This window comes from Falco naumanni, chromosome 7 (genome assembly GCF_017639655.2).
Source record: "Falco naumanni isolate bFalNau1 chromosome 7, bFalNau1.pat, whole genome shotgun sequence".
NCBI lineage: Eukaryota > Metazoa > Chordata > Aves > Falconiformes > Falconidae > Falco > Falco naumanni.
Window position 1 is genome coordinate 28,567,766 of NC_054060.1, and position 16,601 is coordinate 28,584,366.

The 16,601-nt window shown below is 43.1% G+C and overlaps 1 protein-coding gene across 1 annotated transcript in view; it reads left to right on the plus strand.

The window, feature by feature from the left end:
* The first annotated feature begins 3,671 nt into the window (after positions 1 to 3,671).
* Positions 3,672 to 16,601, plus strand: part of ADSS1 (adenylosuccinate synthase 1) — a 31,828-nt gene continuing 18,898 nt past the window's right edge. The window contains exon 1 of the mRNA XM_040601698.1: positions 3,672 to 4,276. Coding sequence (XP_040457632.1) covers positions 4,094 to 4,276 — 183 coding nt within the window. The 5' untranslated portion in view covers positions 3,672 to 4,093. The remainder of the gene's footprint in view (positions 4,277 to 16,601) is intronic.

A 16,601-nucleotide genomic window follows, 5' to 3' on the forward strand; every position in this document is an offset into this window, starting at 1 on the left:
GCTGGTACCAGGGCAAGAAGCCCAAAGAGTTTGGTGTAAAGCCTGTGCTTGAGGAGTTGTGCCCAGACAGCTGATGAATGTTAGACCACAGGAACCAAATATCTTAAAAGATTTCACAGTAACCTTCCATCCTTACAAATGAAATAATGGTTGAAATAAAAGTAAAGTTTAAAATTCTATAATACAAAATTCTGAAACTCCAGCTGGAGGCTTGTCTTTCAGGCCATATTAGATCACATATGGCATGTGGCTGTGATTATATACAAGAAATGCCAAGTAGCTGTATTGTGCATGCAAAGTGTCAATGGCAGAAAGAGGTAGCAATATTTCAGTGTGTGAGATACCAAGTAGTGCAGTAGTGTGGGAGAGGAGCTGACTTTCATCGCATATGTGAAACAAGTCCAGGAATATTTTAGGTGAGGTATTTCCAGCTGAAAGGAGAAGACATTAATTCCCATGCGTGGACCATAGTGTACAATTCTAGCTGCCCATATTCAAGAAACATGAATCAAATTCAGAACAGGTGCAGGGCAGGCAGATGGGAACAACTAGCAAATCGAGAGCCAGTCCTTAGAGGAGAACAGTAAAAAATTTTGGCTTTTTTCTGCCAAACAAAACAAAGCCAGAGACTAGATGCAATTCCCTCTAGAAATGTATACACAGGAAAGGGAAAGGAAGAAGTATTTAAACTAAATGGCAATGTCAGCACAGAACATATGAATATAAATTTGCCAGAAAGCTGGAAATTAGCACAGGCTTCTCACTAGAACAGCTCTGGAACAGTTATGCAGTAGGAACAGCAAGGTGGTGTATAATTTAGTTGACCACAGTAGCAGCGGAAACAAGTCTCAGATATTTGGAGCTCCCTTGCAGTCTTCTCTTCCATATTTATCACCTCCACTGATCAGTGCTAAATACTCAGCTGCAGCATACAGAGTGAAAATTTAAATTTTCCCTAACTCCTTTTCGTAGAGGAAATATTGCAAACACTAGAAATTAAGTAGAGCAAGTATCTACTCTGTTTGCCAACATGAATGCTTAACAGGTGCTGGAGTCTGCAGTATGTTCTATACTATTCCTATACATGCACATATGTATATGCATACATGTATGTGTAGATGCATGGGTAGATGCTTGTGTGTATGGATACACGCACACATACAGAGCCCACATATGCATGTTTGAAATGGGCTGTACATTCTGCTATATTTTTATTTTTCAGGAGTGCATTCAAGTATTCCAGTATTTTCTTTCCATCCTTATAGCAGAGTAACAGATTGTTACAAGCACTTTTCTGCATTTTGACTGCTGCATACACAATGTATTTCAGTGATCTCATATATATCATGGCATCTCACCTGAGCCACTTGAAAATGCTGAATTTCTGTCACTTGCTTTCTTGGTAGGAATCACACGCATGCATTTGCTAGGAGGAGTGTGCAAGCAGCAGCTGGCGCAGTTGCCCCTGCCTGAATATGCAACCTGGTATGTTCTGCTGGTGTTTTGCTTCTCTGCATGCTTGTGCTGCAATGTGCGTGCATATATATGCCTCATGCTAACACAGTTGCATGTGCCTCAGGCAAGTCAACAAGCTTACACTTTTCAAGTTGCATTTTTTAAGGACATTTTTTAAGCTCCATGCCTGGAGCTACAGGACACTTTAAAGAAAAAGTCAAGCCTAGGGTATGGCTCATGCATGAGGAAGGGGTTATGGGTGCCAGGTGCTGTCTGTTCACCTGTGGCACCAGGGAAGTGGGCACATAAATCTGTCCCTGTGATGCAGCTCCACGCGCCTCACTTGTTCATTTGTCTCACAGCAATGGTCCTGTGTTTTTTCAGGTCAGTGTGTGAGTGTACGTGTGGGTGTGCATCTGTGCCTCATCAAAACAGTCCCGGGTATCTCAGGCCACTGGGACAGGGTCTGTATGTGCCTGTCAGCAGGGTACGTGCCAGTTCAGTAACAACACTCATAGATATTTTAGGCTAGCATGCGTGTCTGTCAGACTCAAAGTGCGCCTGCCCATGTTTCTCAGGCCAGCGGGTAGATGTTTGTGTCTCATGATCCATGTGTGCCAGAGCAGCTTGTGTGCCTGTCCTTCTCTCTCTGACTGTTATGTTTCACAGGATACTCTGAGTGTACCTGTGCACATGCCAGGCTACTCTGCATATGCAATTCTCTGTGTGTCTGACAGCAACAGCCCAAAGTGCCTCAGAGCAACGTCTTTGCTGCAGTGACCACAGCCCATGTTCCTCAGGCCAGTGTCTGTCTGTCTGGCAGCGACACAGGCTCACGCGCCTCAGGACTCTGTGTGTATCTCACAGTGACACAGCTCCTGTGCCCAAGAGACCAGCGCATGGGTTTGTCTCGTGTCACTGTCACACACACCTCAGCACTGCTCGTGCATCTCACAGTGACAGCCATGCACCTCAGGATGACACATGGCCAGGTGTCCCTGTGACACGGCCCCACGGGCCTCAATCTGCCTCAGAGCCATATGCTGTGTCTCACTGTCACACAGACACATGCCTTAGACCCCTGACAGAGTGACACAGCTGCATGCCTCAGACCCATGTGTGAGTGTGCCTCTCAGTGACCCAGCCCCACATGAACCAGCGCAACACCTACTGCACGTCCATCTGTACCACAGGCCTGGCTGACTCAGACAAGCGAGTCTCGCTGAGTGTAACACAGGCCCATGTTCCTCTGAGGTGTCCCTGTTATAGACATGCCTCAGGACTGCATGTGCTCCACAGTGCCACTGCCTCTGTGCCTTGGCAGCTGGTGTATACATGTGTGTGGGGAGACCATGTATGTGTAAGGAGGCTCTGAGTGTGCGAGCAGACTGCATGTGAGGAGACTGCATGTGAGGAGACTCCACATCTGAGGAGACTCTGCGTCTGAGGAGACTATGTGTGTGAGGAGACTGCATGTGTGTGAGGAGACTGCATGAGGAGACTGAGGAGACTGCATGTGAGGAGACTGCGTCTGTGATGAGACTGTGTGAGGAGGCTGCGCATGTGTGGAGACTGTGTGTGAGGAAACTGCGTATGAGGAGACTGCATGTGAGGAGACTGCATGTGTGTGAAGAGACTGTGTGAGGAGACTGCATGTGACGAGACTGCATGTGTGACGAGACTGTGGGAGGAGACTGTGTGTGTGACAAGACTGTGTCAGGAGACTGCATGTGTGATGACACTGTGTGAGGAGACTGTGAGGAGACAGCATGTGTTACGAGACTGTGTGAGGAGACCGCATGTGAGGCTGTGAGGAGATTGTGTTGTGTGTGTGGAGGCTGTGTGAGGAGACTGCATGTGTTACGAGACTGCGTGAGGAGACAGCATGTGAGGAGACTGTGTGTAGACTGTGAGGAGACTCTGCATGTATGTTACGAGACTGCATGAGAAGACTGCATGTGAGGAGCCTGTGTGTGAGGAGACTGCATGTGTTATGAGACTGTGTGTAAGGAGACTGTGAGGAGACTGCATGTGTGACAAGACTGCGTGTGAGGAAACCGCGTGTGGAGACTACATGTGTGAGGAGACTGTGTGAGGAAACGGCACATGAGGAGACTGCATGTGTGACGAGACTCTGTGTGAGGAGACCGTGTGTGTGGAGACTACATATGTGAGGAGACTGTATGAGGAAATGCGCATGAGGAAACCACATATGTGATGAGATTGCGTGTGTGACAAGACTGTGTTTGAGGAGACTGCCGGTGCGTGGAGACTGCACATGTGTGAGGAGACTGTGTGTGAGGAAACTGCGCATGAGGAGACCGCATGCGAGGAGACCGCCTGTCTGACGAGACTGTGTGTGAGGAAGCAGCGCGTGCGTGGCGGGCCTCTGTGAGGACACTCCGCGTGTGAGGCGACTGCGCGTGGATGACGAGCCCGCGTGTGCGTGCGCGGGACGGTGCAGCCGCTGGCGGCGGCCGAGGCAGCCGGATCCGAGCACGTCAGCGCGCCGCGGGAGGCGGGCGGCGGCGGCGCCGTTAAAGGCCGGCAGCGGCGCCGCGGCTGGCGCGTAGGGGCTGGGCTCGGCGCCGGAGCGAGGCAGCGTGAGGCGGCGGCTCCAGCCACCCTCTCACCCACTATGTCGGGCACCCGCGCGTCCAACGACCGCAGCAGCCACCCCGGCGGCGGGCTCAAGCGGGCGCGCAGCGAGCCGGGCGGTAACAAAGTGACGGTGGTGCTGGGAGCGCAGTGGGGGGACGAAGGCAAGGGCAAGGTGGTGGACCTACTGGCCACCGAGTCGGACATTGTGTGTCGGTGCCAGGTGGGTGCCGGGCCGGCTGTGCCCGCCGCTTTCCTGCCCTGTGCTTCGTGCTCTCCTCGGCCCCCGCTTTACCCCTCGCACCCCTCGGCCTGCGCCGTCCCTCCCGCGCGGTTTCCCTCTCCCTCCCGTGCGGGTCTCCCACCACCCCCCAGCCTCTTTCCCCCCGCCTGCCTTTATCTTCTGCCGCTCCTCGCTCCTGTTGGTTTTCTTTCTCCCCTCCTTGCTCCTTACTCCTCCTCCCTGTCCCCTCTCCCACAGCCAGCGGTGGGACGCGGCTGTACCCCGGTGGGCAGCCGTGTGCCCCCCACACCCTCCCAACCCTCCCCGGCTGCGCCTCGAAATGCCATTCGGAAAGAAAAAGCCCTGAACTATAAATATAAATAGCTGACCCTTCACGATAAGCGACACAAGATCCCGAGGTACCGGGGGGCGGGGGGGGGACGCCCGCCTGGGGCGGGGCGGGCAGCGCTTCCCGGGAAGGCCGGGCCGGCGGAGGGCGGCTCTGCGGGCGCTTCCCGGGGCTTCGCGGCAGCGGAGCCGCCGCCGCGGGGCCTGGCGTGGGGGCTGCTGCTTGCAGTAGTGTAACGCTGCTTGCAAGGGCGGGGTGTGTGTCTGCGGGCTTGTTGCTCTTACGGGAAAAAAAGGTTATGAGTCGGCTTGTGGACCAGCTGCTAATAAACCTCATGAGTTTTCCCAAGTTTTACTGCGGGGGCTTTTTGGGATAGGGAGGTTGTGTTCACTGTGAAACGCCTGGAAGCGTATTCTGAAAATCTTCTGAAATGGAGCATGAGTAGAATGGAAAAAGCGAGTTAGGTAAAAGTATAAGATTTAAACAGTTTGATGAAAACGGGAAACATCTTATATGCCTTTGCTTATATGGATTTTTGAATTGAGTATAACACACAGGTTCTTAAAATGATTGATTTGCCTAGTATAAACCAAATTAGACACAAAGGTGATCCCTAATATTGGTAATAACTTTTAAAAGACTGTTTTAAAATATTAATTATGAACGTATTAGACCAATACAGGTATAATATCTTCAGTTGTCCCGGTAAACTCTGACCGCATTAATAACTAGTCCGCTTAGTCCAGCTCAGTTGGTATATACCTCAAAATGTATTCTGCTTTAAAGTGCATGATAGCTACTGAAAAGCTCCAGATATCCTTGAATCTGAGATAATAAATCCAAGGATTGAGTGCATTACATAAAGGTTGTCATGCAAGTTAAATATTTAGAAGGTAGAGGAAGTAATTTAAATTGGGACATTAAACTAGTAAGAACTTGAAACACCTTGGGCAGAAGTTTTCCTGCAAAAGTTAGCTAATGAATATGTATTACTGGGGTTATAGCTACTTTCCCATTTTTATTCCCCCCTATGTGTTGCTAGGAATTTAAAAACACGGGGCTTGGCTCATAAGTGCTTTGGTGAGAAAACAAAATTGAAGTTTTAACTGAGGTGCATTTTGTATAGACCCCAATCAAACAGTGCATTCTTGTGGGTTTACTGTTATTACTGCAAGAAGTTGTATTGGTTCTTTTTAGACCCACTTTTGAGGGATGCCCTGAGGCTGCTTTCAGGATAGATTTGCTGTCCATCCAGAGAAGTCATTTGCTAGTGTGGCCCCCAGGTGCAGCCTCAGAATACCCTTTGAAGGATTAGTGTGTTAACAACAGGCGAGATGGCTTAGAGGGTTTGATATGCTGCTGGGCATATCTGCATCATCTTTCTGTAGCCTGATGATGAGACCAGGATGGAGGGAAGGCTGGTGGATCTAGAATACCACGGGACTCTTTTCAGTATAGCATTTGCTGATACATGTGCATACAGACTGTGTATGAGGCCACAGTAGTATTACCAATACACTGATTTAATGGAAGTGTCTTCAGAATTAGAGTTTAGGGAAGAATATAAATAATTTGAAAGAGAAAATGAGTAATCATTTACCTTTGAGTAGCAAAAATTATGCAACTGAAGGGAGGAATGGGATTATTTATTTTTTTAATACGTGTCATTTCTGTGCATTTGGCAATTTTGAGGATGCATTTTAAAAAGATGCCATTTTAATACTTTTGTATTTCATACTTTCAAAGCCAATCATGCAAGCAGATGATGTATGATTTTTGCCTCTGCTAGAACTCATGGGACTGTTAGTAAAGAGATGCACGTATCTGAGCATGTGGACAGGGCTGATGAGTTCTGTCGGTGTGATAATGGTAGGTCATTAACTTACAAATGTAGTTGGTTTGAGAGGGCCTTCATTAATGCTGTGTACTACCATGAAGAACCTCAGTGTCTGAACCAGAATCTTGCTTGCTTTACATTCCTCCTAGGAACTAAGAAAAAACTTGTAGTGCAGTAGTGCTTGCTTAAAGGAGATCCACCAAATGTCTAGCCTACAAGATTTAGATAAAAAGTTGGGACAAGTTCCATCAGGAATTTTTTGTGGTTTAGAATATGGTGATTGGCAAGGTTTCTCATGCCCTGTCCACTCCATTTTCTGAGGGATTGATGAAAAACAGTGTTCAACAGCTTGTTTTAGCACTCAGCAAAATGGAAGTAGGGAAAGGTAGAAAATGAATGTCTGAAAGAGGGGTGTTTGTATTTTTAAAACAATGTCTAGATTCATTCTCTTATCGCAGTAGAATACTCCTTGAGCTAGCATTTTAAAAAAGGTGGGATCCATCCTCCTATCTGAATGGGAATTTAAATTCAGGACCAAATCTGAGTTTGAAGAGCTTTCTCAGAATAGTAGTTCCTTAATAGTTCTATGAAGGGAAATAATTTTCATTAAATATTTCTCAAGTATTTTTAGTGATTGTGTTGATTCAATGAGAAAAATCTGTGACAGCTAGATTGCTACAGAAGAAATGAAATTATGTTTCCTGGGACACTGAAAAGAAAGGCAAGCAGTCAAAAGGGAAGAGGAAGCCCTTCACAGGCACAAGGGAAGCTTCAAACTCTGTTAAAAAAAAATCTGCATTAAAACCTTGGCCTTTTTTATTTTCCTGAGCTTTCAGAATTTAATTTCACATGACTTGAGTCTCCATTTGTTGATCATGTTTCAGTTTTTCTCAGTACTTAATTATATATAGTGTAAGTCAAAGTGAATTAGTCTCACAGCATAATCCACTTAACTTTTCACATTAGCAATGCTGAAATATGTGTCATAATTTAAACATGAAATCTGAGTTCACCTGAAGTAATTGATTTCATTTCACCTGTATATTTGAAGCTTTCTTTGTGAAAGAGGCTGTTTCAGTAAGGGTAAAAGATCTCAATATTTTCATAGATGATGTTGAACAAAACTTTTCACAGGCTGCTTTCATGAAAATACCAGATACAAGGGCACACATACCCATATAAACAAGCAGAAAAAGTATAAATAAATTGGTAATAGGCAGTTTAGGTTGTTAAGGAACTGAGTAGTTTGTCTAAGTTCAGGTTGTTAATTGAGAATATCAAGAACATTTTACCTCTAAATTGCTCTTTCAGCAGGCAAAGGCATTCAAAAGCAGAAGGATGGAGGCCAATATTTATTTCTTATTGTGGCCTCTTGGGGCATAGAACTGTCACATTATGCTGTGCAATACTTTTAATCCCTGGTGGGTGTTCAGGGAAGGGTACACTCAAAGATTTCAACTGCAGATGTTTCATTTATATGTTTCCTTTAAAAACAGGTTTTGAAGTTTAAGTCTTTTAACTGACAGACTATCAGACATAAAGAGGGAAGTTCACTTTGTACTTAGCTTCTTAGCATGTTGTCATGGAAGAAGTCCTAATGTAAGCTTAAGTAATTTGAATATAACTTAAAAAGAGAGGTTTGGCATTGTTCAAAATGTGGGTTTGGATTGTGATTTCTTTGGTAGCAGCTCATACTCCAGCTGTATGTTTCTCAAATCACCTCATGTGTTGTGTGGCTATCTTCAAAACTAGAGCTTGTGTCTGGTTTTACCTACCTGGGTTTTAATTAGATAATTTCTCAGATATGGTTTGGAGCACAATCAAATAGTCAACTGTCACAACTGCTGAGGTGATGTGCCTCCAGAGGCACCACTTAAACTATGTCTGTTCGCAAAAAGTAGTATATAGGACTGCTGTAGCAAGCTCAGAGTTAACTGAGGACAGCTGGTGGTTGTGCAGCTCTGTTTCCTTAAAGTGAGAGTACGTAAGGTACACTTGCAATAATAACTTTTGGCTGAATGTATTTATCGTGCCATTCTGTATGGCTGTGAATGGAAAAGGAAATGGCATGCATTGTCATATATTGCAGAAGTACTAGGCATATTTGTCAATAATGGTAAATTACTCATGAGGCACTTCCTCTTTGATAATTTGTGTGTGCCAAGAATATCTAGAAGTTCCAGTTGTAATGAAGAGTACGTAATTCTGCCTTTCCTGATGAAGTTTTCTTGTGCAATTAATTGTTTTTCAACAGAACATCCAAAAATACTGTTAGGAAAACGTCCCATAAAGAATTTGATAAAATAATTGAAGGGGAGAAGAGAGAAAAAGATTTTCCAAAGCTCAGTGTGAAAGATACAAAAAGTATTACTAGTACATTAGTAGAGCCCCTGTGATAATAATACTTACCTGCGGTGGGTTTGATTTCAGTTACTGCATAGATTGGTAAAACAGTTGTGGGACAAATGCATGTCTTTCCTTCATACCAAAACCAGTGACTGTGATTCAGCTGTAGGGACTAGTCCAAGACAGTTTTTAAGATTTTTTTCAAGCCTTCGTTTGTCACTGCTGTTCCAATGTTGCCCATGACAATGCTGTACGTGTCAGACCTGTGACACTTCTGCCTTCTGAAAGTCTGGAAACAATCTGCCTGATGTTACCAGCATTCCCTTCACAACTGGTGCTGAAGAAGCAACACCAAATAGTGATGGCAGTAAGGCAAGCTGTTACTAGATTTCTTGGTGCTCCTTATATTAATGTGCTTTTATTTTTCACTAAATGTGCAGCCACTTCTTGAAACATTTCCTCTGTTGAATTCTGTTTGCTTTCAAGTGAAGAATTGCTTTGGTTTTAAAAAGGGATCATCTGATCTTTTGAGACAAATGGATAAAAAATACAGTTTATGTTAATACTGGAGAAAAGCTGAGGAGGCTGAAAAAGGTACCAGAAAAACTTGCTGTTAAGGTCTTTTGTGGTTGAGTAGTTCAGTCATTTGGACCAAAGAGATTTAACCAAGCCATGCACCAGGGATGCTGAGTTGCTAGTTTTCTTGTGGTGGATGTTAACAAGTAAGATTGAGAGGGGCTAACTGGTAAGGAAAGGCTAGCAAAGGTTTGGGTTTCAGATGCCACTGCAATGTTAAAGAACAGTCTAGGAAACGTTGAAGGGATGTGCTCAACACTTACCATACAGATAAAGGTTGCATATTATTGCCAGTTTTCTTATTCTAGGTTTTAATGAATGCAAAGTAAATACTATATATTTTTTTTTAAATGGTACTTTAAGGAATACAAATGAATGTAGTGTGAGCAAGTAACTGAGTAGTAAAACCCCAGAAGTGGCAGAAATGCCAGATGAGATGTTTTTCGCAGTGGTTTAGGTATGAGACAGGGTGGTTTCCTTTTGTTCCTCTGTTGTGCTGCTGACACGGCAGGGCAAAGCAGCCACATGTTGTGACTGTCCCTGTTGATCATGGGCTGCTGGAACTGTTTGCAATGGGGATTAAATTAGGGCAGTTTTATGTGATGATTACGTGGAGTTATAGGGGCTTGTTGGGTACTGTTTTTCGCTGTGTGTATGTTATCATATGTTACTCTCCTTTCAGTGAGATTTAACCCTGATATTTAGCATAATTTCTCTCTACAGGATAAAGTAGTATGCAAAGACTTTAATCTCCTAATGATTTAGTGCTTGATGATCTTCAGTGAAGAGATTGATGACCTTGGAGTCATGAGTGTGCAGTGACTGCAGGATTGTAATTTTTGATTTCTGTAGTGTGTGGGAAGGTTGATAATCCTATTTGCACATACATGTACAATCATACAGGTATATTCCTTTCTAAGTATTTTTTGCAAGATTCCCTGCAAAAAAGCAAGTAGGTTTTATTTTGCTATTCAGCACAGGAAAGGGTTCATTAAGTGCGAGTAGTTTCCTTAGTTACAATAAAAAAGTCCACCCTTTCAAAATTGAAACTTCTTTATAGCAGTCTGTCACTTATAAGGTATTTTATCCCAATTTTGTTTTTCATTCTGCTTATACATACTTATGTACTATGTTACATCATTTTAGACTTTAGAACAACATGGTGACATTGCTATTTTAAACTAGCCTTTCCTTTGGGCATCAGCGAGATCATCTCAGGACCACCAGGATTATAAATACTGTATGAGAAGGTCAGGTTTAAAGTTTCCAAATCTCCATAAGAAAGCAAGCTTAATTTTCAATCCCCTTTATAAAGCCTGATGAATTTATTATCCTCTACAAGCATCAAAAGAAAGCAGTGGAAAATTAAGCTGAAGTGACATCTGTTCTGTTTCATTCCTGCTGTAACTCACTAGCTGTTAACTTTTCTTATATCTGTAAACAAGTTATGTTCATATCCTTGGATCATATTACTTCCCACAGGGACATGACTACACTTCAGAAGAGAGGACTAAAGATGAGCAGACATGTCTGGGTTTTTCATGTTTGATTTCCTTTATTTTAGGATTCTGCTAACATTAGTCAGAATACTTTTTCCACTATAGAATTTTCTATCAATATACCTTGAATTTGTTATTTTCTTAATACCTTCTGCTGGAGTTAAGTGTGTGTGTGTTGCTGTAGTAGGTTTTTACATGGTTTGACCACATTTAAAATTCAGTTTGAGAGCAAATAGCTAAAGTTTAAGAGTGTCTAGTTTGCCTACACTGACTGCTGGTTAAAATCTGAGTTAAATTTGACCTGCCTTTTCCAGTTGCATTTTTCAGACACTTAGAAAGACCAAAGCATCCATATAAGTTAGGGTCACTTTTCCTTTATAGTAAAGGAAAAATAGTACATTATTGCTACAAAATACGATATAAGCTTCAGTTCTTGATATTTGCACTAAAATAATTCTATATATTTCTTTAAAAGGTCAAAAGTTTTGTTCAGCTCTTTTTTCAAGAGTGTCTATATTTATAATCATACTAATGATCTCATTAAGCTTTAGGTCTCCTTCCATGGAATTCAGGAGTTTTTGAAGAGATCATTACTTTAATAGGGAAGGTGGGATCCTGTGAATTTTGTTCATTGTAAGAGACAGTGAGAAGAGACACAGCAGGAACACCCTCAAACAGAAGCAGGAACGGTTCTGTGCAGAGTTGTTCTTACTTGAAACCTATGCAAACATTCTTTGGAAAGAGAAGCAAGGCAAACTAGGTTTGGCTGCTGATGACTGGTCTTAGGAGACGAATACTTGCATCTCACTCCAGCTCTTTGTCACCACTGTAGCTTTAAAAATCACTGCTCCCTCATTTCTTCTGCTCTAAGTGTACTTTGGGTTATTCCCTAACCCAGTTCTTGCCAATGGCTTGAGTTAAAAAAAGTTATGGTCCATTTCTTGGAACTAAGTTGGGTGCTATCAGGCAATAGTTTAACTGGAAAAATAGCCAGAAATAAATTCCCATAAAGGAAACTGTAACAAGCACCTATGGCAGCAGCCTCCCAGCTGGAATGTACAGTATTCTCAGTCATCTGATTGAGGCTTTCACACACAGGTGATTTTGTGATGTTGTGTCTAAGGGTCTGAGTGTTCAAAGCACTCAATGCATTGCATTTGTCTGTGTTAGATATTTTTTTTAAACCAACGATGTTCTAAACTCATTTGCAGTGGTGTAAATCAAGAGAAATACCATGAAAGGGAATGGATTTATGTTATTGTAAAGTTCATGTCAAAGCCACTTATGTTGGTAACACTTACTAGCGACATTTATTCAAGTTAGTTCCAGGCAGTTGCTGCTGTAAATTAGAAATAGCCATCATTAGATCGTCAAGATAAGAGACAATTTCTGTAACAATGCTCCTTCTTGTTTATTCAGAAATACATACAAAATGCTATAAATGGAAGAAAATTACTCAGTCCAGATAAGAAAACTGCAGTATTTTGTAGTCTGCTTTGTAGTATGATGAGAGGTATTTGGCCTGCAGATGCAGCTGAATTTCAGAAAATGTTTTGCTTTATTGGTGGATGGAATTAGTAGAGCAAGGACACTTCCAATAAAAAGAGATAAACAGGAATCATAGCATTTGTTTCCAGATGCAGTCTTCCCAAACTGCTGGTTTGTGGCTGGTATTCCAATTTATACATTATAAATTTATAGATTATAATGCCAGAGGGGATCATTTTGTAATCTTGTCCGAGTACCAAGGACACAGTATTCTAGTAGCAGTTATACCACCGCCAAAAGGAGAGGTAATACAATCTCTCTACTCCTACTTGATATTCCCATTTACACTAGCGAGGTTTGCCTTAGGCATATCAGCCAGTACTGCAACTGTGTTCAGATACCTCCACAGGCTTCCAGCATAGCTGTCTCCCATCCAAAGTTTGGCCTACCTTTTTGTTTCTAATTCATTTATTCTAAACCTGTTCATGATGTTTTATATGCTCACTGCATGTAACAGTTGGCTAGAGAGCTCAGGCTGCTGCGTGCTGCTGGTATACCACTCAAGTGATAGTCTGTTGGCTGCAGATCTTCAGTTAATGAGTTTGGGGTTTCCCCATTGCATTGATGGATGTTGCTAATGAAGAGGATGAGATCTGATCACTGTGGAACCCATCAGAAACCTACCTGTTCTGTCTTCATCCTCTAGTTACAGTTTGAAACTATCATCAGGCTTTAAGGTGTTCTTTGTGTGCTCTGTTGATTTTTCATACCCATCTAGTTAATCAAGTTATTTTTGGGCATTGTAGGGAGCACTGAGCAAATGAAGGATGTGCTAACCAGTGGAAACCAGTAGAGCATCTGGAAACATTTCCTCCCGCATGTGCAGAATGCAGTCCCCTGCAGACTACCTGGCTAGCAAGAACAGGCAGAAACACATCTGAGCATGAGGACACATTTCATTCCTATTCAAACATGTATCGTAAGGCTAGCTGGGAGGAAAGGGTTCCTGCTGCAGGTACTGAACAGCCTCTCTGCTGCTTTGAACAGAAATTCTGTTTCTACTTTGGGATGTTTTGATATCAGAGAATAAAGAAGATTATTTTAAAAACAATACAAGACAAAAAATACCCCAGCTTTTAAATGGCTGAGCACTTTGAAAGATGGATTTGTTTCTTCATCTTTTTTGTAAGTTCTGCCACAAGGATTGTGTTCTTTTCTTCCAAAGTGTTCATACTTATTAGTTCCCTGAAAGATAGTGTTTATACCAGCATACAGTTCTTAACACTGGTAAGATGTAATACTTCTCAATTTAGTGTATTGATTCTGTTCTTGTGTTCACATACTATGGAATAGTAATCAAAGCACATCACCTCAGTGCAAGAATCCAATATTGCAAGTAGATCAATACATAAAAAGCGTGGAAATGCATTTTCTTTTTAAATATAGTGATGTACTGAAAAAACATTAAGCTGTTTTATGAGGCAGCTTAAGTTCCTCTATCTCCTGGTACTGGGGACAATGTGTAACTTTACACTTTAATTATTGGAAGTCTGAAAATACAAATTAAAATCTTACAGAAAAAAATCCAATTATATTCAAGTCCAACTGAAACATTCTTTAAAAATAATTAAAAAAAACCAACCCAAACCTTACCATATAGGATTACTTTGCTCTGAAAATAATGTCTAGTATGTTTTCTGTTGGTTAACTCTTGAAAGCATATTGCAGCTCTTTCTATTAACTTAAAGGTTGTTTTCCAACCTGGAATGATGGGCATTTTAGGTTGTTGAATTTAAGCCACATTGCTGGTGGTCTGCTGGATTTTAGAAGAAAGGAAGCATAGCTTGCAGCACCACAAGGTAATAGAGCGTTCCTTAGGCAAAATAAGTTGAAAGTACACATATTTAATGCTTTTAATAGAGCCTTAACTTCTAGCACTTTCAAAGTTAATAACTGATCTGTTAAGCAATGTAGGTACTTTGAAAAGGCTGAATGCTAATTTTCTGCTGCAGGCTGTTGTGCTGGGTTGACCCAGGCTGGATGCCAGGTGCCCACCAAAACCACTCTATCTCTCCCTTCCTTAACCAGGCAGGGGAGAGAAAATACTACAGAAGGCTCGTGAGTAGAGATAAGGACAGGGAGAGGTAACTCTACAGTTGCTGTCATGGGCAAAACAGACTTGACTTGAGGAAAAAGTAGTTTAAAAATTAATGAGAAACAAAACCAAATCTTAAAAATACCTTTCCCTAACCCTACCATCTTCCCAGGCTTATCTTTACTCCCAAATCTCCTCCCCCTGCAGTGGAACAGGGGGATGGGGCATGGGGCTTGCAGTCAGTTCATGACATTTCTCTGCTGTTCCTCATGCTCTTCCCCAGCGTGGGGTCCCTCCCATGGGAGACAGCCCTCTGTGAACCTCTCCAATGTGAGTCCTTCCCACGGGCTGCGGTTCTTCACACACTGCTCCAGGGTCGGTCCCTCCCATGGGGTGCAGTTCAGGAACAGACTGCTCCAGCCTGGGTCCCCTGTGGGGTCACAGGTCCTGCCCAAACCTGCTCCAGTGTGGGCTTCCCTTGGGTTACAGCCTCCTTCAGGCACCCACCTGCTCTGGTGTGGGGTCATCCCTGGGCTGCAGGGGAATACCTGCTCCACCATGAACCTGCCTGGGCTGCAGGGGCACAGCCTGCCTCACCATGGGCTTCACCGTGGGCTGCAGGGGAATCTCTGGTCCGGTGCCTGGAGCACCTCCTCTCCGTCCTTCACTGGCCTGGGTGCCTGCAGCGTGGTTGCTCTCACATACTCTTACTTCTCTCTCCAGCTGCAATTGCTGGTGGTTTTAGTTTTTTGCCACCTTCTTAAATAAGTTAACCCAGAGGCGCTACCACGGTTGCTGATGAGTTCGGACTTGGCCAGCAGTGGGTCCACCTTGGAGCCAGCTGGCATTGGCTCCATTAAGCATGGGAGAAGCTTCTAGCAGCTTCTCACAAAAGCCACCCCTGTGGTCCCTCTGCTACCAAAATCTTGCCACACATACCCAAACCAGCAATGTATGACTTCAAAGAAAGTTATATTTTTTTGAGGTGCCTGATTTCAGTGTGAAGAACTGTAACACCTACCAAATACTGTTAGAAACAAGCATTTATCTGCTCTCGAACTTAAATGTAGTTGATAAGAGAACAGCAGCTATGGCTGCACAGTCAAAAACTATTGCTGTTTCTAGGCAGTGCCTCAAAGAAAGGATTTTTTTTGTGCTCTCTAGAGATGAACTTCCTAAATGATATTTTGATCTTTTTATTGCTATAATGTGTTACCCGTCGTCTTTTCTTTGGCATGCTCAATACTTTCTAAAGTCCTACTTCATTGCTGTAGTTTGCTGTACTTGATAGCCCCAATCACTTGCATCTGGTAGGTTTCCTGCATTTGGTACATCTCATACTAGAGTCACTAGAGATTAAAGTAGATCAACAGAGGGACACAAGTGTTGCTAAACATGTTGGAATCACTGCAGGAGCAGTAAGGAGGGTTTTGGATTGAAGTGGATGCTAATGTTCAAGACCCTGCTGTCATCCCCGTTGAACTCTTAGCCTTTTGGAGCTTTAACAGCCTTCCTAATGGTTCCTTCTTGGGAACAGAACTTTCCACACCAGAATAGCTTAATGAGGATGCCCAGGCTTTCCAGATTTTGGAAGTGAATGTTAATTGTTATTTCTGGTCATACCGTTTTGCGATACAGATGATGCCACAGTGGCACTGATCAGAATCTGTCAGAAGTTGTTGCCTTAATGTTCCCTTCATTGGAGAAGTTCTTGAAGAAGCACAAAAGAAGGTAGATACCATCTCTAGAGGTCTAGGAAAGTTCAAATAATGAAAGATAAATAAAATTCGGGGGAGATCAGTGGTGCACAGCCCAGATTCTGTGAGCTGGGTCTGGGTATTAAACAGAAGCTCATGCAGAGGTATATTTGAAGCAAGGGCCAAGCAGAGATGCCAAAGGTCTCTTGATCCAAGTTGAAGCATTCTGATGGTCCAGAGAATACTCACTGGGGGTGTTAGTGTTGACATCACTTTAATGAAATACCATTTGAGGAAAAGAAGGGAGCTTACATGGTTGCAGTGTACCAGGTAGTTCTCTGCACCTTCAATCATGTAATCTTTAGGTTAAGCCCATGAAAGTTTTTAGGTTTCCCTTATACTTTGTATGCAAAAGAAGTGGCTTGTGTAGACTCTCAG